Raw genomic sequence first — 22,710 nt, 5'->3', positions numbered from 1 at the left:
TCCCCTCACACTGTGCTATTTGTTTCTCCCCTCTCCCCTCACACTGTGCTGTTTGTTTCCCCCCTCTCCCCCTCACACTGTGCTGTTTGTTTCTCCCCTCTCCCCCTCACACTGTGCTGTTTGTTTCCCCCCTCTCCCCCTCACACTGTGCTGTTTGTTTCTCCCCTCTCCCCCTCACACTGTGCTGTTTGTTTCTCCCCTCACACTGTGCTATTTGTTTCTCCCCTCTCCCCTCACACTGTGCTGTTTGTTTCCCCCCTCTCCCCCTCACACTGTGCTGTTTGTTTCTCCCCTCTCCCCCTCACACTGTGCTGTTTGTTTCCCCCCTCTCCCCCTCACACTGTGCTTTGTTTCTCCCCTCTCCCCCTCACACTGTGCTGTTTGTTTCCCCCCTCACACCGTGCTGTTTGTTTCCCCCCTCACACTGTGCTGTTTGTTTCTCCCCTCACACTGTGCTGTTTGTTTCTCCCCTCACACTGTGCTGTTTGTTCTCCCCTCACACTGTGCTGTTTGTTTCTCCCCTCACACTGTGCTGTTTGTTTCTCCCCCTCACACTGTGCTGTTTCCCCTCCCTAGTGGGCGCTGTCCTGTCTTCCTCCCCCCTCCCCCCTGACCTCCTCAGCCTGTTAAAGCTGCAGCTGGCTGGGGGGAGTGGGCATTAGCTGTCCTGGGCGGCTTCACTTGCCCTCAGTGAGCTGTTTCCGGCAGTGTCCCGGTTGCCTAGCGATAGGCCTGCTGATCTACCTCCTCCACAGGCTGCCGTACACAGAGCACCCCGGGGTAAGTGAGCCGGGGAGGGTACCCCTGCTGGCCAGTGCTACTGGGAGTTGGGCTCCATCTGGGGAAAGGGGGGCTGATGACATCACGACGTTACAGGGAGCTGGGGTGCGTGACGTCATGGGTTACGGTCCTGTGGAGGTGGGGGGAAGGGGGAAGGGGGGAGGCTGGTGTTATTGAGATGGGTAATGAGGGGCATGGAGCTTCAAGTTTAATGGAAGTCCCTGAGCTTTCCACTTTACTTGCTGTTTGTTAGGAGCCATCAGTGTGACCTGCAGACCACAAGGGAAATCCTGTGTGTTTATACAAGGAGCAGGCTGCTCTGTGTGTGGATCACAACTCTCATGATCCTCTGCCAGCCTCAGGCCAGTTAATGGCTTTGCAGATGAGGCTGAGCCTCATGGGACATGCAGTCCACAGCATAAAGTGAGGCTCATGATGAGACATGCAGTCCACAGCATAAAGTGAGGCTCATGATGAGACATGCAGTCCACAGCATAAAGTGAGGCTTATGATGAGACATGCAGTCCACAGCATAAAGTGAGGTTTATGATGAGACATGCAGTCCACAGCATAAAGTGAGGTTTATGATGAGACATGCAGTCCACAGCATAAAGTGAGGTTTATGATGAGACATGCAGTCCACAGCATAAAGTGAGGTTTATGATGAGACATGCAGTCCACAGCATAAAGTGAGGCTCCTGATGGGACATGCAGTCCACAGCATAAAGTGAGGCTCATGATGAGACATGCAGTCCACTGCATAAAGTGAGGCTCATGATGAGACATGCAGTCCACTGCATAAAGTGAGGCTCATGATGAGACATGCAGTCCACTGCATAAAGTGAGGCTCATGATGAGACATGCAGTCCACTGCATAAAGTGAGGCTCATGATGAGACATGCAGTCCACTGCATAAAGTGAGGCTCATGATGAGACATGCAGTCCACTGCATAAAGTGAGGCTCATGATGAGACATGCAGTCCACTGCATAAAGTGAGGCTCATGATGAGACATGCAGTCCACTGCATAAAGTGAGGCTCATGATGAGACATGCAGTCCGCAGCATAAAGTGAGGTTCATGATGAGACATGCAGTCCACAGCATAAAGAGAGTCATGGGACATGCAGTCCACTGCATAAAGTGAGGCTCATGATGGGACATGCAGTCCACTGCATAAAGTGAGGCTCATGATGGGACATGCAGTCCACAGCATAAAGTGAGGCTCATGATGAGACATGCAGTCCACTGCATAAAGTGAGGCTCATGATGAGACATGCAGTCCACTGCATAAAGTGAGGTTCATGATGAGACATGCAGTCCGCAGCATAAAGTGAGGTTCATGATGAGACATGCAGTCCACAGCATAAAGAGAGTCATGGGACATGCAGTCCACTGCATAAAGTGAGGCTCATGATGGGACATGCAGTCCACAGCATAAAGTGAGGCTCATGATGAGACATGCAGTCCACAGCATAAAGTGAGGCTCATGATGAGACATGCAGTCCACAGCATAAAGTGAGGCTCATGATGAGACATGCAGTCCACGGCATAAAGTGAGGCTCCTGATGAGACATGCAGTCCGCAGCATAAAGTGAGGCTCCTGATGAGACATGCAGTCCGCAGCATAAAGTGAGGCTCCTGATGGGACATGCAGTCCGCAGCATAAAGTGAGGCTCCTGATGGGACATGCAGTCCGCAGCATAAAGTGAGGCTCCTGATGGGACATGCAGTCCGCAGCATAAAGTGAGGCTCCTAATGGGACATGCAGTCCGCAGCATAAAGTGAGGCTCCTGATGGGACATGCAGTCCGCAGCATAAAGTGAGGCTCCTGATGGGACATGCAGTCCGCAGCATAAAGTGAGGCTCCTGATGGGACATGCAGTCCGCAGCATAAAGTGAGGCTCCTGATGGGACATGCAGTCCGCAGCATAAAGTGAGGCTCCTGATGGGACATGCAGTCCGCAGCATAAAGTGAGGCTCCTGATGGGACATGCAGTCCGCAGCATAAAGGGAGGCTCCTGATGGGACATGCAGTCCGCAGCATAAAGGGAGGCTCCTGATGGGACATGCAGTCCGCAGCGTAAAGGGAGGCTCCTGATGGGACATGCAGTCCGCAGCGTAAAGGGAGGCTCCTGATGGGACATGCAGTCCGCAGCGTAAAGGGAGGCTCCTGATGGGACATGCAGTCCGCAGCGTAAAGGGAGGCTCCTGATGGGACATGCAGTCCGCAGCGTAAAGGGAGGCTCCTGATGGGACATGCAGTCCGCAGCGTAAAGGGAGGCTCCTGATGGGACATGCAGTCCGCAGCGTAAAGGGAGGCTCCTGATGGGACATGCAGTCCGCAGCGTAAAGGGAGGCTCCTGATGGGACATGCAGTCCGCAGCGTAAAGGGAGGCTCCTGATGGGACATGCAGTCCGCAGCGTAAAGGGAGGCTCCTGATGGGACATGCAGTCCGCAGCGTAAAGGGAGGCTCCTGATGGGACATGCAGTCCGCAGCGTAAAGGGAGGCTCCTGATGGGACATGCAGTCCGCAGCGTAAAGGGAGGCTCCTGATGGGACATGCAGTCCGCAGCGTAAAGGGAGGCTCCTGATGGGACATGCAGTCCGCAGCGTAAAGGGAGGCTCCTGATGGGACATGCAGTCCGCAGCGTAAAGGGAGGCTCCTGATGGGACATGCAGTCCGCAGCGTAAAGGGAGGCTCCTGATGGGACATGCAGTCCGCAGCGTAAAGGGAGGCTCCTGATGGGACATGCAGTCCGCAGCGTAAAGGGAGGCTCCTGATGGGACATGCAGTCCGCAGCGTAAAGGGAGGCTCCTGATGGGACATGCAGTCCGCAGCGTAAAGGGAGGCTCCTGATGGGACATGCAGTCCGCAGCGTAAAGGGAGGCTCCTGATGGGACATGCAGTCCGCAGCGTAAAGAGAGTGAGCCTCGTGGGACATGCATGCCAGAAACTGCAAAAGTTAATAGTGAATGATGCTGACTTGAAAGGAAAGTTTATGGGAAGGAGGTTCATTTTGGGCCAAAAGCAAAGAAGTGCAAATGCAGTTTTTTTTTTGCGGAATTTAGATGCCAACAAATAAGCCATTCTCAGACAGCGTTCTGCACACACATATAGGCATCAATAAACTGTTTGGGAGCCAGAGTGAGTGCAATATGTTACTAACTTACTATCTTATTGTATTGGAGGCCAGTGTTGTGCTGCAGAGAAAACATATTCTGGATCTTGAGCCCCCTTTGACTGGCAGAGCCTCAAGTGAGTCTGATTACAGTTTATTGGACCCAATTACAAAGTACTTTGGGAAATTTCTTCGTAAATTATAGACCAAAACAACCAAACTGAGGAAAAAAACAAAACCTTATTATTCCGACCTAAAATTGGAAATTATTCATCACTTCCCCATTCTTTCTGGTTTATTGACTTCCATAGTGCGTGTTTAGTCTAAGCTCTCCCATGCTTTTAATGTATAACTATTTTACTAATCTAAGCATCCTTATCTACTTTATGCGTTCTATAAACACCTCTTGGGTATATTGCTCCTTACTTATTCCCCCCCACAGACATCATTCATTCAAAGCCCCATGTCGTTATCTGCATATTCCATTCCTTCCTTTAAACTCTCCTAAACAAAAAGCATTTCGGAAACCCGAGCTAGATAAGACGTCTATTGTACAGATCGGTGGGTGAATTTGGTGCTATGTAAATAATAATAATAATAATACTCTACATCAGGCATAGGCAACCTTCGGCACTGCAGATGTTTTGGACTACACCTCCCATGATGCTTTGCCAGCATTATGCATGTAAGAGCATTATGGGGGATGTAGTCCACATCTGGAGTGCCGAAGGTTGCATATCCCTGCTGTACATCAAGCATGTCAAACTCAAAGGCTAACATGAGCCAAAAAAAAACAGGTTTAAAGGGACACTCCAGGCAGCCCTTTTTACTCACCTGGTTCCAGCGCTGGGAGCCTCGTGAAGCCGCGCCCCCTATTTCGTCAAAATGACGAAAAAGGCGGGCGCGGGCATGGAGCAATCAAATGCTTCCATTCGCCGCACATACTTCATAGGGCGGCATTCATGCCGCCCTTTGAAGTCCTGAGCGCACTACTGCACATGCGCGCGGCAGGAGAGAGAAGGTGCGAACACCATGCCTTCTCTCTCCTGCACACGTCAGACGTATGTGTACATGGCCTTTTTAGGGCCATACATGATAGGAAGTCCCTCTGGTGGCCACTGGAGGTATTCCTATCAATCAATGTAAACACTGTATTCTCTGAAAATACAGTGTTTACATTAGATTGCCTGCAGGGAGCTATAGATCTCTCTCACCTGAACAACTACATTCTGCTGTTGTTGTTTAGGTGACTATAGTGTCCCTTTAAGCCTGTGGACCTCAAAAAAAAAAAAAAAAAAAAAAAAAAAAAATGTAAAGAGTTTGACTGGGACCAACACAAAGAGTGTGTGTGTGTTAACTAGCCGTGCACGGCTACTCCTTTTACCTCTATAGATAAATATTCTGGGGTCATCCAATAGCAATGCTAAAATAAAGCATTATCTGGCCTTTATTATGCTAGCCTATTATAGCATAATAACACAAGCTAAATGGATGGTAACCCTGTGAAAATAAAAATGAAACCAGTGTGGAGAGGGTTAAATTATACAATTTGAAAGTATAAATCCATAGGGAAAAGTTTCCCATCCAGGGAAGTAAATAATCTGTAACAAAACACACTAGATACCACAACAAGAGGACGTAGTCTTAATTTAAAGGGGCAAAGGTTTAAAAATAATATCAGGAAGTATTACTTTACTGAGAGGGTAGTGGATGCATGGAATAGCTTTCCAGCTGAAGTTATAAAGGTTAACACAGTGAGGGAGTTTAAGCATGCGTGGGATAGGCATAAGGCTATCCTAACTATAAGATAAGGCCAGGGACTAATGAAAGTATTTAGAAAATTGGGCAGACTAGATGGGCCGAGTGGTTCTTATCTGCCGTCACATTCTATGTATCTATACTTGTGTCAGATTGTATCAAGTGGGTGAAAAAGTAATAATCAAACTGTAGATGAAGACAGTCCTAAGTTAGAAGGAAACAGATGTATAAGTACAAGCCTCTCTCCCTGGTAAACTGGCTCAATGGGTAAAGGAGTCAAGAAAAGATAAAATAGTGGTTAGTGAATCATGTCTATATATAAAGTATAGACATCACCAAGTGCATAGTAATGTGCCTTGAAAACACACAGACCCCCGACGAGCATTTCAGTGCACCCTGACAAAGGGTCCTGACTTGTAGTGTATTACATTTGGGGGGCAATGTATTAAATACTTTAGTTACTTTGTACTTGTTAGCACTTACTATTTATTATTTTCCAGGCCACACTTGCCTACATTTAGTGGGCTAAGTGGGTATTGTGCGCATATTTAGAGTTTAATTTAGGGTTAAGCCCTCAGGACACCCCTGGAGTGTCCAACTGGTGTACAGGTCTCAGGGACTTTTTCCCCTGATACCGTTTTTTTTTTTTTTTTTTTTTTTTTTTTCTTTTTCTTGTGGTAGTTCTTATGATTAAACCCTTCCCTCGTTTGTTTTCCTGTTGCATAATGCCCAGTGATATTTAATGACCTTTGTCAGAATCCTTAAAGTCTCTATGCCACTAGGGAATGCCCTGTTTATTTACCATTTGCAGCTCTATATATATTTGCTCCAATAATTGTACATGCTATATAAATAGATAGACTTTGCATTTTTATATAGAACCTTTTTAACCCCTTAACGACGAGTGACGGACGAGGTCCGTCACTCAAGGGAATGCGTTAATGACGAGTGACGGACCTTGTCCGTCACCCGTTAAAATTAACCCCAGATCGCCGCAGTCGCGGTGCTCCGGCAGACCGGGAGCACCGGATCCGGCTGCCCCAGTACATGTGCCCGCTCTGACAGCATGCCAGAGCGGGCACATGTGCTGTGTATACTCACCTCCGCCTCCCTGCACTTTCGGGTTCAGTGTGAAGTGCAGGGAGACGGATCAGTGTTGATCCTGCCCCCTGGTGACAAAAAAATAAAGCTTATTTAAAATCCCACCCCCCTTTACCCCCCCTTTACCCATTTTAATAAAAAATTAACCCCTTCCCTGCCAATTGATCACTGACTACAGTGATCAATTGGCAGCGATTACATTTTACTATGATCTGATTTTTTTTTTTTTTTTTTTTAACCCCTGAGGGTTAATTCTTTTTTTTTTTTTTAACCCTCAGGGGTTCAATTTATTTTATTAATTAATTTAAATATTTTTTAAATTATAAATTTAGCTAGCTGGGGAGGGTGGAAGTTAGTGGGGAATTGGGGGATTTAGTATTAGGCTAACTAGGGGTTAACGTTAAAAGTTTAAAAATAAGCTTTAAAAAATTAAGTTAAAAAAAGTTTTTAGTAAAAAATTTAAAAAAATAAACCCTTTACCCAGTCCAAATAAAAATTAACCCCTTCCCTGCCAGTCGATCACTGCCTACAGTGATCAAAATACAGATCACAGTATTAAACTGTGATCTAATTTTTTTTTTTAACCCCTGACGATTAACTTTTATTTATTTTTTAACCCTCAGGGGTTAAATTAATTTAATTAACTAATTTAAATATTGTATAATTAAATATTTTGCTAGCTGGGGTGGGTGGGAGTTATGGGAAAATTGGGAATTTACTGTTAGTGCTGCTTACTGCTAGTTAAGGGTTAACGTAACAAAAAAAAGCTTAGAAAAATGTTAAATCTGTAAAAAAAAAAAGTTTTACGAAAGTTTAGGAAACTTTAAAAAAAGTAATAAGCAAAACAAAAGTTTAAAAAATAGTTTTTAAAAAGTAAAAAAATACATTTAATAACGCTCATTACCACTACACCTGGTACAAGCTAGCAGAAAAATGATCCTACGCTAAGGTTCAAAATATGCCTTTTGAAATACCCTGGGATGTCTTCTTTAAGAAATGGTATGGCTTTATGGGGTATTTGGTTTATATAGCCTGGTAAAATACTCTAAAATGGGACATGGGCACAGCGTAAAAATTTAAAGTTTGAAAAAAAATGGAATGGCTGTGTCCCAAATGTGCCCCTCCGATGTCCACATATACCTGGCAAAGGTACATACGGGGGTATTTTTGTACTCAGCAGATATAGCTGAGCAAAATATGAAATATTATACAATGGTAGTACACATAAGGTTTGCAAAATATACTGTGCAAACTCACTTTGTGTGTCAAAAAGGCAGGAAAAAACCGCTTATAACCACTACACCTGGTACACGCTAGCGGAAAAATGATCCCACGCTAAGGTTCAAAATATGCCTTTTGAAATACCCTGGGGTGTCTACTTTAAGAAATGGTAGGCCTTTGTGGGGTAGTTTGAATTTAAAACCTGCAAAGATGCTTGGAAATTGCACATAGGCCCGGCGTCAAAATTCAAAGTTCGGTCAAAACTGATATGGCTTGGTCTCCTATATGGCACTGTAGCTTCACAAAATAGTGCCATAGACATACAGTGGGGGTGTCCTTTTACTCAGAAGACTTAGCTGAGCATAATTTGGGGGGTTTGAACTTAGTGGCACACATGAAATATACAAAATGCCCAGCAAAAATGCAATCCGTATGTAAAAAAAAAATGCACAAAATTATTTTTTACCACATACTTTGGCATGTAATGGTAAAAAAATGGGGGCATGTTAAGGAACAATATGCACCTTATGAGATACCCTGGAGTGTCTACTTTTACAAATGGTAGGCCCTTGTGGGGTTTTTTTGAACAGTCAAACTGTTATAATACCCCAAATGGAAGCATAGGCTCATTAAATCCGTCTCTCAAAATTCTACTGTGAATACTGAAAAGGACAGGTCTCCTATATGGCACTGTAGCTTCACGAAATAGTGCCATAGACATACAATGGGGGTACCGTTGTACTCAGCAGAAGTAACTGAACACATAATAAAACTTTGTACAGGAATAGCACACCCCAACTTTACAAAATACACATGAGAAGTTCTTTGTTATAAGTTTGTGTGCGAAAACCCCCAAAAAACACAATTTTACTCAATATTTAGCAGAGGTTGGCGGTAAAATGGCTACGTAGAAAGTGTCAAAACAACCTTAGGACAATAGCCTGTGATGTCTACTTTATATAAATATATACTTTTGTGTGGCAATTTTGTTTTCTTTTATGGCTATTAGGCTTACAAGACAAACATACCAAATTCTAAAATCGCTCCACATAAAAAGTTTATTTTACTCCTTGTGCTTTGTGACCTGTAACTACCAAAAAAAACTTAAAATCCCAAACACATTATATATTCTGTAATTCAGAACAACTAAATGAATTTATTTTTAATTACTTTCCTTAACCTGCACTAATTATGTACACATTATTATTGCAAAAACTGTAAAAAACACAAAAATGCATTTTTTTGCATATTTCTGTATTTTTTTTTATAATAAATAAGCATTTATATATATATATGTTACATCAAATTAAAGCCCTTTCTGTCCTTTAAAAAACTGTATATAATATGTGCCGGTGCAATAAATTAGTAAAATGCAAATTGCAATTGAACGCAAATAGCAAAAAATGCCGTTGTCATTAAGTGAAAGACAAGCTTCTGAAGCTCTGTCCTTAAGGGGTTAAATGGTTGGGTTTTGTTCGTTTGGTTTTCATTATGGCATAATTACATACTTTGTCTTTAAGGGAGCACTTCAGTCTCCATAACCATTGTTGCTGGTTGTAGTAGTAGTTATGGTGCTCGGAGTGCACTGGTGCCACCTTAATATAATTATATTATTTCTACCAGCTGATAGAGATATATCTCTCTCTCGCACTACTGTACAACTTGTTTTTTGTGAATTCTCTATGCAGTCATTGTTCGTTAACAGACCCGAGGCTTTTCACATCCTGTTTTTCTCCTTCCAACCACCAGAGGTGTGGAGTAGCATTATTTAAAGAAACACTCTGCGCACATAGAGCACTTCAGCTTGTTGAAGTGCTTTATGTTTCTGCAGTCTGTAATATATGTGACATTTTATAAAAGTGACGATCTAAATAGAAACCTATACTTTTATGGCTATCACTAATGCTAATGGTAGCAGCAGGTGCGCATAGGAAAGCCACAATTGTGTTTTTACTTATGGCTCAAGCACAGAGGCTTCTCAATTAGGAATATTTCCTGGAAGAGACAGAAATTCAGTTGCTGTCTGTTTTTGTCTTATTTTTATTTTTTATTTTTTTTATAATTGCAGCCATGATAAACTGTACAGGGTCAGGCAGTTAGAAAGTAAAAGGGACCTCATACCCCCAAAACAACTTTAATCTCAATGAAGTTATTTTGAGGGCTAAAGTGGCCGGGTGACGTTTTACCAATCTTCAATGGTTGAAACCCAAGATGCTCCATCCAGATTGATATTTAAATTTTTTTTTTCCCTCCACCTTTGCTTTGCTCTGCTGCCATACTACTATTGTTGTTTGGGCTGAAAGCCTAGTCCGGTGTGCAGTACCTACTATGATTTTATATTGTATAATCATGTTTTCGATATTCCTGTGAAATCTAGAGTGGACATTTCATATTAACCCCTTAAGGACCAAACTTCTGGAATAAAAGGGAATCATGACATGTCACACATGTCATGTGTCCTTAAGGGGTTAAAGTCTGGCTCTCTTTCATGGTCATTGTGCTGATCATATGTAGGAAGGTGTGACTAGGGCTGCATAAACAACGTGATTTTAACTCCTAAATGGCAAAAAAAATGAGCATTAAGACTCCAGGGGCATGATCTATACACCAAAACTGCTTCAGTAAGCTAAAGTTGTTATGATGACGATAGTGTCCCTTTTAAGCCTTTCACTCAGAGCCGCCCGTCAGGCAGACTGGAAGAAGAGTCCTGGTTGCCTGAGTTCATTTTGATCAACTTGTGCATGCAGCATGCACACCTTGGGCTGATCTCTCTCCTCCCAGGAAAGAGCCAAGCCACTGATCATAGCTATGCTAATAGCTACAACACATTGCCCAGTTTAATAAACGGTTAACCCAGCTATGTATAAGCAGGTAGCATCCCTTGTATGGCTGCTATCCATTTTTAGAGCCACTTCAATCAGTTTGTGATGAGTGAAACCGTTCCTCTGGTATTGGCTGCTTATCCTATAAACTACTGTTGGGTCATGTTCCTTCACTTCCTCTTAAATGGATGAAGGTAGTGGACCTAGACTACAATGCTTCTCTGGTCATGAAGAAATCCTAGATCATTGCTTATGCACGAGGGATTATCAGATATTTGGTTATTGCTGTGGTGCCTTTTCCCATCTCATACACAAGTGCTGAGCTATTGACCGTTTTCTCATCAAACGGCTGTATGGATGAAACCTCTTGCATACAGAATTGAGATGCCTTAAGGGTTCTAAAAATGGAATCCTACAAGAATGTGTCTTCCTATTTATACTTCCCTTTTTTTTTTACTTTTTTTTTTTTTTTGGACCAATATATTAAAAATTTCTTGAGCTGGCATGGGCTACTTTACCTTGGCAGAGATTTGGATAAACCTAGACAATTATTCACTCACCTCATTTCTCTTCCTCCTGATCCTGCCAGGCCATATCAGTTCTCACCAAAGGTGTGCAATAAATTCATGGGAGAGGGTAATTAAACAATTTGGGTAAGATATAAGGTGACAGTATGAGGAAGTGACACTTTGTAGATGTCTTGTTTTTACCCAGAACGCATGTGATGACCACACTGTTTGACACTTGCTATGCATGCTGCAGACTGCCTTGGCATTGATATCTTTAGAGTGGCTGTGCATCATGGGAAATGTAGTTGGCAAGGATCTTAATTCCTTGATTATCCATTCTAGTCACCCATCATTCATTTGCTTATTAGAGTATTTATTTATATCCACTGTAGTTGATTTCTACATCTTTGCAGAATGATTAGTTGTTTATTTTAAATGCCGGATGTTCATAAAGCTTTCAAAGCAAAGTGGGAGTGATGGTCTAGAACAGTTTACGTTTATTTAGATCATCTAAATAGATCTACCGTTTGACTGATGTCACTTCCTTGCATTTATTTGAAGTTCCATTGGGTGTTTTTTCATCGGCACAAATTAAGTAACTAAACAGATTGACGGTGACATATACGCTGAATCTATAATTTAATTTGTTTTATTAACCTATATATTTTTTTTTAATTTTGATTGCATATTGTTTTTGTTTGTTTGTCCTTTTTAGTAAAAAGGAGAAATGAGTGGGCCCAACAGGGAAGCGGGTCAAGGCAAAGAAGAGCGGAAAAAGACAGGTGGCGGAGTGATCAATAGGTTGAAGGCTCGGCGCGTTCAAGGAAGAGAAGGAAGTGCCTCCAGTCAGAGTGTCATGACTCCCGTTACTGAGCAAGAGCTCCGGGGCTTAAATGAACTTCGACCAGAACATATCTTAGGCCTAAGTAGAGTTACAGAGCGTAAGTCTACGTAATGGGTGGAGAAGTGCAAAGCACAATGTCAACAGTGCTCATGACCCACAACTTTCCAGTGTTTATGTATTTTCGCTTTCTATCCAAATGGAGATACTGGCAAAAACATGGATTCTTGCTGGGCCACAAGACTCCAATATTAAAATACGGTGTTGTGTGTGTCTTTTTATTTATTTTTTTGGAAAAAAAAATATTAAATACATAAACATATGATACATAAGGCAGAAAGTGGTGTGTGTTTTTTTAAATTAATTTTCTCCTTCTCCCCAGAGTATTTATGCAAGCCTGAAGATAACATATATGGGATTGACTTTACTCGCTTTAAAATCCGAGACCTTGACACTGGCAGTATACTCTTTGAGATCTCCAAACCATGCTCAGGTATGTATCTATCGGAGAGTGCTTTTCAAACTGCTGTTGTGTGCTATTTCCAGCCATCTTTAGACATGCATAGTGGAAGATTTAGCCACGAAAGGATCTATGACGGAGATAACAAACTGATCTTTAATGCCTTTACTACCAAACATGTTCATACCTCAAAATAGTAAATACATTTTGACACACTTCTAAATTAATGTTGATGTACCCTTAGTATAGACTAGGTATATCAGTGCTGTGACCATCTGTTCCCCAGCTGAATACAGAGACTAGCTCTTTCACCGGCCTTGGGCTGGAGTTCCTAATTGCACAAGCCGTGCCAAAAGGAGGATTATTCACATCTGCTGTGGCACAAAAACTGAGATGAACCATCGCTCTGTGTTTTGTGTTTTGGATGCTGATAACCCTACACTTGGTGATGCCTTTGTCAATAAGATCTCTAGCACAATGCAGTACATAGTTAATCTCTCTGGTTTTGCATCTGAAGGAGGGGCTAAAGGGGGGATGGGGGAGATTGGAGAATACAGGGAGGTGGTATGTGCAAAAGACTATTGTGTGTGGTTTGGTTTTGTTTTGTTTTGTTTTGTTTTTTTTATAATCGAATAGGTCACATGGAAACTAGATTTGTAATGTAGAAAATCAAAATTCAAAATGTTATATATTTAGAAACCTTTAAAATCCAGTTTTCTTAACCATGTCATTATTCTGTAAATTATTTATATCTTTGAACATAGAAATCCACACCTCTTTATCCTGCAACTCGAAATTTTCATCTTGACTCCATATAAGTCATTGTTCTAAACGCTTGAGAAGACTCCTAGTTAGTCAAAACTTTGCCAACTCCTGCACCTTAATAAAGTCTGCTTTGGATCATCCAGTCGTGTGCCCTTGAATTTGTCACAAACATGTATTGTTGTAAACTGTCATTTGCTCCTGACAGGCAACATACAGAGAAATTAAACCATGTTTATTTTAACTCATTTGCCAGAACTGAACTGGATCATGATGTCATTTTGCTAGATCTTTTTATTTTTTTATATATATTCTTTATTTTTGTCGTGCAAGAATTAACAACAGTGTCTGTGTAGCCACAATAGCCATAACAGACGCGATCACATGTAACATATAAAAACAGTTTAGTGGCGTAATGAAACTCAGCACGTTTTTGTTATAAAATGAATCATGCGAATAAACATTGAGCAGTGTACCGTTCGACATATCTGTCATTAAGAGCATTTAGGTATCTAGGTCTTATGTTGATCTGTGAACTTGTGGATTCTTTATTTGTTAAGTAAGGTGTTACAGGCTTCTCAATCACTGCTATAAAAGTGTGTTACGTGAGTTCCCAGTAGGACGCTGTGGCATAGTAATGCACACATTGTTATATAGGAGTGACAAGCTTGTCTAAGCATTTGTGTTATCAGGGTAGTGTTAAGTATGTGTTATGTAACCGTGGTTGGCTGCGCTAGCTTGGTTGCTTTTTACTATCATATTATTGTGTGTTTTTGTCAACGTATAACAATCAGTTTACATTTGTTTCCTATATAGGTCGACAGTAGTTATCTCAGAGATAATGCAGAGTTAAAACCTAGTGACACATCTTATGCCGAGATTGCCTAGACATATTCTTGGTCGCATACATGCCGTGGGCTGTGCAAAATGGTACTGTCATTATGCCTATCTATGAACCTCCCTGCGGGCCTAAGCTAGGTGTCCATCTGGCGCCTCGCCTCCGGTCGCCTCTGCCTGGCTCGCCTCTTGTGCGGATGGGGGGGCAGGGGAGGGTTTGCTAGATCTTAATATAGGTTTAAAAGAAATGTAGGCCATCACATGAAAAGATTAAATTATAGCTGATCTTTCAATTGTGTAAACTCTTGAAGTGACATTCTCACTTGAAATTATCTCCTTTTAAGACATTATGCTACCATGGAATATTGTACTCATTTGGAAATGTCATATAAACCACCAACATGATTAGTAAATTAATCATAGTTTTAGTGGATGTGATTACGTATGAGCAGTATTGGGCAGGTACCTCCATTTGCACCATGCTGTGGCTATTCGAACCAAATGTAGAAGATAAGAAAAAAATGTCTACAGGGTTTTGACTGCTCCACTCCTTACTAAACTTCATAGTTTCTCACAATCACTAAAAGCTATCAATAGGACTATTTTGATAACAAGGAATCTGTTAAATGTTTAGGGGGTTTAATCAACCATTTTCAGGTATCCCCTGAAGTACGGTAATTAAAACACAGGATATGCTGAAATATGGATACCCTGTTAAGGTCACTTGTGAACTAACCCTTACAATTAGGGTTTCTTTTTGCCTTTGTTTATTTTATCTAATATTAATTGTATTTAACTGGCTTCTAATCCGTTTACATTACTATGAGACCTGTGAGCATTTTATTGACAGCAGATTACTAAGGTATTTGGTAAGTTGAAGATGTTGGCTGATCTTTGACCACATACTGAATTTAGTTAAAATGGATAGACCGTAAATCAGGATGTAGCTAAATTGTCTCACTGTACTGTCACATTTACAGAACAAGAAGAGGAAGATGATGAGAGTGGACAGTTGGATGCCAGTGCCGGACGTTTTGTACGTTACCAGTTTACGCCAGCTTTTCTTAGACTACGCAGAGTTGGTGCAACGTGAGTAACTTTGTGTGGTGGAATGAGCATAAAGATCCTGTTTGACACTTGTGCTGTGGGTCCTGGAGGAATGACCATGGAGGTTTGGGTAGGACATTGTAGAGTAGGATTAGGGTAGTATGGACATGGCAATCCTGTCAATTGCGTTTTAGATCAACATGAGGAAAGCTGTCCATTGTATTATGAGGACCTTGTAGGTCGAGCAGGGAGATTATGACCATGGATTTGGGAACTGAGATTTGGGTGTCCATGCATTTTGATCGGCAATTGCACTATGACCCTTCTACTGAAATTGTATTTTGCTGGGATGTCTTGGGTTACTTACTGATTCCTCTTTGGCATCTATAAACTAAACACCTAACATGCTAAAGCAAATTGGGAATATTTTTTTTTCTACACTCTATTCTTTATCAATCGGTTGTTAAAAGTCCTCTGATATTATTCTATTTTCATAAGAATAAAAACACACCACCAGGGATAAAAAATTACTAAATTAAATTCCAGGATCGTGTGTTTAATTTTTTTTTGTTACTGGGGGGTGTTTTTCTTTTCTGGTTAAAGGAACACTATAGGGTCAGGCACACAAACATGTATTCATGACCTTATAGTGTTAAAACCATCACCGAGCACTACTGCCCCCATAAATATCAATTTTTTTACTTTCAGTCAAGTCTGCTGCTGCTGGTTCCGGCCCTGACCTGCCTGCTTGGCTGACATCATTAGAAGTGATTTTATGTGAACCAATCACAATGCTTTCCCATAGGATTGGCTGAGGGTGTCAAGGAGGCAGATCAGGGGCAGAATCAGCACAAGTCAAACACAGCCCTGGCCAATCGGCATAGAGATGCATCTCTATGAGGAACGTTCTGTGTCTCCATGCAGAGGGTGGAGACACTGTCAGTCACACTATGCAGCACTGCCCCATGAAGCACCTGAAGTGGCCAGATAAAGTATCCATAGGCTGTAATGTAAACACTGCATATTCTCTAGGGGGGGAAAAAAAACGTTTATCATCATAAAGCATGAAGGGAATGATTGTACTCACCAGAACAAATACAACAAGCTGTAGTTGTTCTGGTGACTATAGTTTCCCTTTAAGATATCAAGTGGACTTGACTGGAGAAACCTTGTTATTTTCAAATAAATCTTGTTGTTGCAGTGAGATTATTTTAAAATAACTGCTGAATTGCAGCAAAATGTCCCTGCTATAAAGGGGAGAAAAATGTAATGTAATTGCTTGAGGTGATTTAGGGTTGGGCTATCTTTATAGTGTTTATGGCGGTTGAGTATAATGTTGGGGTGACTTTTGGGTTTGGGGTGGTCTGACCATTTTGGGAATTCTCAGTCTGAATTGAAACCAGTTGCAGTGCAGCTGCTTGCAAATATCCAAATTTGTTATATGTAGATTCAGTAGAAATGACTTGTTTGTATATTTATTTATTTTTTTAATAGCTACATTGGTTAAAACCACTAAATTGTTTGCATTTGAAGTTTAACCCCTTAAGGACCAAACTTCTGGAATAAAAGGGAATCATGACATGTCACACATGTCATGTGTCCTTAAGGGGTTAAGGAATAGACAGTTTTTAAGTCCAGTGCTTGCACCCACTTTGCTCCTTGGTTTTTGCAGCGTGGAGTTCACAGTAGGGGATAAGCCTTTGAGGAGTTTCCGGATGATCGAGAGACACTTCTTCAGAGATCGCATCCTTAAAAGTTTTGATTTCGACTTTGGTTTTTGCATCCCCAACAGCAGGAACACATGTGAACATATGTATGAGTTTCCACAACTGTCAGACGACCTGAGTATGTATTATGTTTTTTTTTTTGGGGGGGGGGGGAGAAGGCTACGTAGGTGATCTTATAATTTATTGTAACAACAGTGTCACTCTAGACGTGCTGGCTTCAAATCCTCTGCACTGTAATTTAACACTAGGAAGATATAGAATCTGATTACCGGTAAATGTTTACATTGACATCTACAATTTTAAATTATTTAATTCACCCCAGTGTCTGAAGATTATCCTGATATTAACTTAAAATCGTATCGTCTTAATGCAATATAGCTGCCTATATTCTAAATAACACACATTTTTGTTTGAGCTATTTTTTTTTGGGGGGGAGGTGGGCGGTGTTTGCAAAAAGTATACAGTTAGTAGTTTGACCAGTAATGAGGTCAGCACAGAACCACAGTTCTCTCGAGTCCCCTCTGCACTACGTATAGCAACCACAACCTCTTATAGGCCTCTGTAGTCTGTCATAGGTGGTATCTCACTGAAAGAAATGACTCTTCAGTGACTCTTTAATTTAAACTGTGCGTAGACTGTGCGTGTACATGTTTGAATTATTCCTTGCTCAATGTTACACCAACTGGAAACAGATCAGACTGATTGCTGTAGCTCACAGGTGGCCAAATCTAGATCCCCCCGAGTTGTTGCAGAACTGCACTAATACTCTGCAATGCTTAAACAAAGCATCATGGGAGGTGATAGCTCCCCTATCTGTAGCCACCCCATCTCAGGATGTTTGTTATGTTTGTGTTCTTTTTGCGTATGTGGTCCAATGTCTGCTTTAACTGACTATTTATTTATTTATTTTTTGTCTTCCGCAGTCCGTCTAATGATTGAAAATCCATACGAGACCAGATCTGACAGTTTCTACTTTGTGGATAACAAGTTGATCATGCATAATAAAGCAGATTATGCGTACAATGGAGGGCAGTGACTCCTCCAATTTCTCAGACTGTACTCCACGTTACATTCCCTTAAAGCAGCAGAAGATCCAGAGTCGTGGTACAAGGCCACCACTCTGTCGGCTCTGCTTCTGCCCCCAAAGCATTGTCCTTCAGATCTGTATTTTATGAAGTGCTGTAGTCAGAAACCGAAGACTTTGTATTTACAAATTTTTTTTTTTTTTCTTTATTTTTTTCTTTTTTTTTAACATTCCCTTTACTGTAATACTCTTTACAGTTAAAACGGTAGCTTCTTGTCCTGAAATCATTTAGGACAGGATTTTTATTTTATTATTATTTCTATTTTTATGTGACAGTGCCTCTCTTGACAACGGCTGTATGTCGTCAGCTGTCTGAAATATGTGCCTACTTTACCTTATGACTTCCATCTGCTGTTTCACATAACTGCCAGGGGAGGAAAAAAAAAATAGCAATCTTTTTGTAGCCTTTTCTTTCTTTCTTTTTTAATTTTTTTTTTTTTCCTCAATCTACAGAAACCAGGTTACTTAAATCTATCATCTTCTACAAACACACACGTAACCTGTCGACGATCACTGTATAGTCTGCATGTGCAGTTCTGATCATCAACTTCAATAATTCCTTTAAATCTTCCAGGCAGACTAAAAGCAATAATTCACTTTCAAATACTCAGCTGGATCTCCATATGTAAAGTGAGAAATTCAAGAAGAAATAATTTGTATGCTAAATGGAACAGCATGGTCTTCCTTTTTATCCCAGTGTCCGTAGGCAGTCTGTGTGGACCTACAACCTCTGTGTTTGACCAGTGGTCTGTAACTAGTTTTGCGTCTCCAGTAATTGTTTCTCTGATGGTTTGAGATGCGTATTGTTTGAAGGAATCAGAGTGAGAACATACCCGCTTTTACTGGTGTGATTTGTTCATTGCTGGAGTAGAGCACCTAGGGTGAATAAAATACGGTATTGCCATGATTCCGAGGAGCCTCTACTTACGGTTCTCCTTAAGCACACCAGTCGTAGAAATAGCAATGGATGCATTTGCAGGAAATGGTGTTTATCCTAGTTGTTCTATGTTATTTTTAGGCATTTAATTGTCCTCCACAAGGAATGTTTGATGTCAGTGATACACAACCATTAATTTGCCATTGTCTGAAATGTCTCATTAAATGTTACAACTGGCTTAACTTTATTTTCTGGTGTAGTTCTTATTAATTTGCATTTTATTTTAGATCTAGCTGTAATGAAATTATACATTATTTATTACTGACCTGTTTTTTTATGGTGTATTTTCACGTATGTTTTTTCTTAGAATATATATATATATATATATATATATATATATATATATATATATATATATATATATATATATATAGTATGTATGTATGTAATCTGTATCGATGAGTCATTAGCATATTCAGGAATAGGTTTATGCAATTCCCTGACTCTGGCAGTCCTTGCATACCCAGAATGGATTGTTGGGAGGTATGTGTAACTTGGCTGGTTCCACTCAGGACATACCATGAAGCAGAAGTGCTCTCTTCATGGTCCTAGTGCCCTCAGAACAGTGTGAGCTTATCTTATGATGTGCTTGTGCTCTGCCGATTTAATTGTGGCAGACACCGTACTCCCCTGCCCAAACTCCCAATACATTTTTTTTTTTTAATTATTACATATCTCATTTTTGCAGAACAAGAATGCTACATACTTCTGGGGCAGTTTCTAATGCATGGCCTCATAGCTTGAAACATTGAAATGTGACCTTGCCAAAACATGGCAATCAAAGTCACTTATTAAGCTTTAATTTTATATAAATACTTTTTTTCTACATAGATCCTGACCCCAGTTGTTGACTCTTATTACAGCAAAGAATCTAAATACACACTTAAAATGTATGCATTGCAAATACACACAGCACACAAAAGGTCTCCTCACTGACCTCAGTTACAGGAACAGCCTGTTACAACTTCCTTTTACTAAAGCACTGCCGAGGCGCTTGCACACTGAGGCTTTGTACATTTTATCAGTCTTTATTTGCAAGGCAGCATCAGTTGAAAAGAATATTAATCAGATTTGTTAGCCAAGACAAGCAAGGATGAATGTAATCAACCACTTTGCTTAATATTTGAAAATGAGATGTAAATAACTGGTGCCTGAAAATCAGTTTACATCGGAAAGACTAATGATTTTTCATTTTATAAAACTGAGACTTCTGTTACATGATATAGACTATTAGACTTTCTGACCAGGAAGAGATAGCTAGAAACTAAATATAAGGGTTATTGCCATAGCTAAACCCTTACTGGGTTGGATCCTGAGGTTTTAAGATTGGAAGCAGATTGTTAAACCTCTGTCAGAGAGTTGATTGTAGCTTCCAGTGCCATTTTTGGGGACATAACCCAATGCATAACTTAGAATCCCTATGCCTAAGGGGAAAGCAGCACCCCCTATGAAATACACCGGAGTGGGATGTGTGATTTTGTGGGGGTTAAATGAGTGTGATATGTGTGTATGTGTGTAGAGTTGGCTGCGTGTGATGTGTAAGAGGGCTTTCTGAGTTTGGGTGTGGTGTTTACGGAGTGTGATTGAGGGTGGCATTGAGTGCGATTGTGAATGTTGGTGGGGGCTGAGTGATTGTATGTGTTTTTTAATATGTAAACTTTTTTTTTTTTTTTTTTTTTTTTTTTAATCTCCCCTACCCTGCTTAGCCTTCGTTGGGGGTCCTTGGGTGCTGCTGGCCTCATCCTTGGGTAGCATGTTTCCAAATTCTCTCTTCGTTCTGGTGATTTTTAATTGAGTATTTGCCACAACAGTTAATAAGTTGCCAGAATAGCAATGCATTAAATGGAGATTTTTGTAACGTGGCCTGGGTCCCATTTGACAGGTGACAGTCCTGAACCCTCACTCTAGTGACCCTAGTAGTTCCACCAGTGTACAGAACCCATCTCCCCTCTCCTTTCTGCTCCAATCGTATCAAGAAGGGGTACATCTCTGGACAAGCAGATGTGCACATTTACTTGAACCACAGCACCACTTTAAAGGAACAACTAGAATTATAATTGCCTTTTTTTTTATTTATTTTTATTTTTTTTAGTACATTTCATAATGTTACATATATTTATTTTGTAAGAAGCCTGCATTTGCTTTTAGCACCAATGTTTTGCAGGTTCTGTGGTAATCTCTCCCCCCAAATCAGGAAATGGCTAAGCCAATTTTTAAACTTTAATACTGTTAGTGAACATTTTTTTTATTTCACCGTTAGTAGACTTGGTTGCAAATTTGACTATAATTAAACCACAAACAATTAATCTTCGGATGATAGTGAATTTTCATCTGATGTCAAAGTAACCGGTCCAACGTAAGACTCCACTTTAACTTATTAGCAAACAATCCGGTTCTTTGATTGGCCAGCTCCATTCCTCTATTCGTTAACCATAATGGACATTGGCCCCAAACAGGAGGAAGTGCTGAAAATAAATATAAAGTATTATTGCAATATTAGAACATTATGGTTCCTTTGCTTGAGTCCACAGCTTGTTTTACTGGTCACTGAAGAAAATGTTTCTTCTCTAACCCTTGCATTGTTTTATATACCGTATTTTTCGCTCCATAAGACGCACCACACCATAAGACGCACCTAGTTTTTAGAGGAGGAAACCCTGAAAAAAAATATTCTTAACAAACTGTCCCATAGTGTTTCTTACTATTGGACAGTTTGTTCAGAATATTTGTTTTTCTCCCCTGTCCAATAGTGTTCATTATCACCCACTCCCCTCTCCTGTCCTATAATGATCTTTAATCCCCCTCCCCTGTCCCATAGTTATTTTAACCCCCCCTTTCTCTGTTCCATAGTGATTTTTAACCTTTCTTTCCTTTGTCCCATAGTGATTTTTAACCCCCACCCCTCCCCTTGTCCAATAGTGTTCTGATCCCATAGTGGTCTCCCCTCCCATTGTCCCATAGTGCACTTCCCCTCCCCTTGTCCCATAGTACACTTTCCCTCCCATAGTGTTCTCCCCCCTCCCCTTGTCCCATAGTACACTTTCCCTCCCATAGTGTTCTCCCCCCCTCCCCTTGTCCCATAGTACACTTTCCCTCCCATAGTGCCCCCCCTTGTCCCATAGTGCACTTTCCCTCCCATAGTGCACTTTCCCTCCCATAGTGCCCACCTTGTCCCATAGTGCACTTTCCCTCCCATAGTGCCCCCCCTTGTCCCATAGTGCACTTTCCCTCCCATAGTGTCCCCACCCCCCTCCCCTTGTCCCATAGTGTTCTCCCCCCCCTTGTCCCATAGTGTTCTCCCCCCCTTATCCCATAGTGTTCTCCCCCCCTTGTCCCATAGTGTTCTCCCCCCCTTGTCCCATAGTGTTCTCCCCCCTCCCCTTGTCCCATAGTGTTCTCCCCCCCCCTTGTCCCATAGTGTTCTCCCCCCCCCCCTTGTCCCATAGTGTTCTTCCCCCCCCCTTGTCCCATAGTGTTCTCCCCCCCCCTTGTCCCATAGTGTTCTCCCCCCCCCCCTTGTCCCATAGTGTTCTCCCCCCCCCCCTTGTCCCATAGTGTTCTCCCCCCCCCCTTGTCCCATAGTGTTCTCCCCCCCCCCTCCCCTTGTCCCATAGTGCACTTTCCCTCTCATAGTGTCCCATAATTACTTACCTGTCTTGTAGCGTGGGCCGGCTTAACAGCGCGCACCGCGGTACTGGAACTTC

The 22,710-nt window shown here is 41.5% G+C and overlaps 2 protein-coding genes across 3 annotated transcripts in view; one reads left to right on the top strand and one right to left on the bottom strand.

Moving 5' to 3' along the window:
* Window positions 1-636: 636 nt before the first annotated feature.
* On the top strand, window positions 637-19,193 carry UNC119B (unc-119 lipid binding chaperone B). Its single transcript, XM_063456002.1, has 6 exons — window positions 637-780; window positions 12,027-12,252; window positions 12,535-12,645; window positions 15,192-15,300; window positions 16,931-17,103; window positions 17,909-19,193. The coding sequence occupies exons 2-6, from the start codon at window positions 12,039-12,041 to the stop codon at window positions 18,019-18,021; spliced, it is 720 nt and encodes a 239-aa protein (XP_063312072.1). The 5' UTR covers window positions 637-780; window positions 12,027-12,038; the 3' UTR covers window positions 18,022-19,193.
* Window positions 19,194-21,203: 2,010 nt separating this feature from the next.
* LOC134611782 (bactericidal permeability-increasing protein-like) overlaps window positions 21,204-22,710 on the bottom strand; it is a 47,923-nt gene continuing 46,416 nt past the window's right edge. Inside the window, exon 14 of one of the 2 annotated variants that reach the window (XM_063455999.1) lies at window positions 21,204-21,471. In XM_063455999.1, coding sequence (XP_063312069.1) covers window positions 21,344-21,471 — 128 coding nt within the window. In that variant the 3' untranslated portion in view covers window positions 21,204-21,343. The remainder of the gene's footprint in view (window positions 21,472-22,710) is intronic. The other variant, XM_063456000.1, reaches the window with a different exon arrangement.

The sequence above is a fragment of the Pelobates fuscus genome, chromosome 5, assembly GCF_036172605.1.
Source record: "Pelobates fuscus isolate aPelFus1 chromosome 5, aPelFus1.pri, whole genome shotgun sequence".
Lineage (NCBI taxonomy): Eukaryota > Metazoa > Chordata > Amphibia > Anura > Pelobatidae > Pelobates > Pelobates fuscus.
This window is presented reverse-complemented; position numbering and strand designations above follow the sequence as displayed.

Coding starts and splice junctions, on each gene's coding strand:
- UNC119B (XM_063456002.1), top strand. CDS start 12,039: ATGAGTGGGCCCAACAGGGAAGCGGGTCAAGGCAAAGAAGAGCGGAAA. Junction 12,253..12,534: donor CCTAAGTAGAGTTACAGAGC/GTAAGTCTACGT, acceptor CCTTCTCCCCAG/AGTATTTATGCAAGCCTGAA. Junction 12,646..15,191: donor GATCTCCAAACCATGCTCAG/GTATGTATCTAT, acceptor TCACATTTACAG/AACAAGAAGAGGAAGATGAT.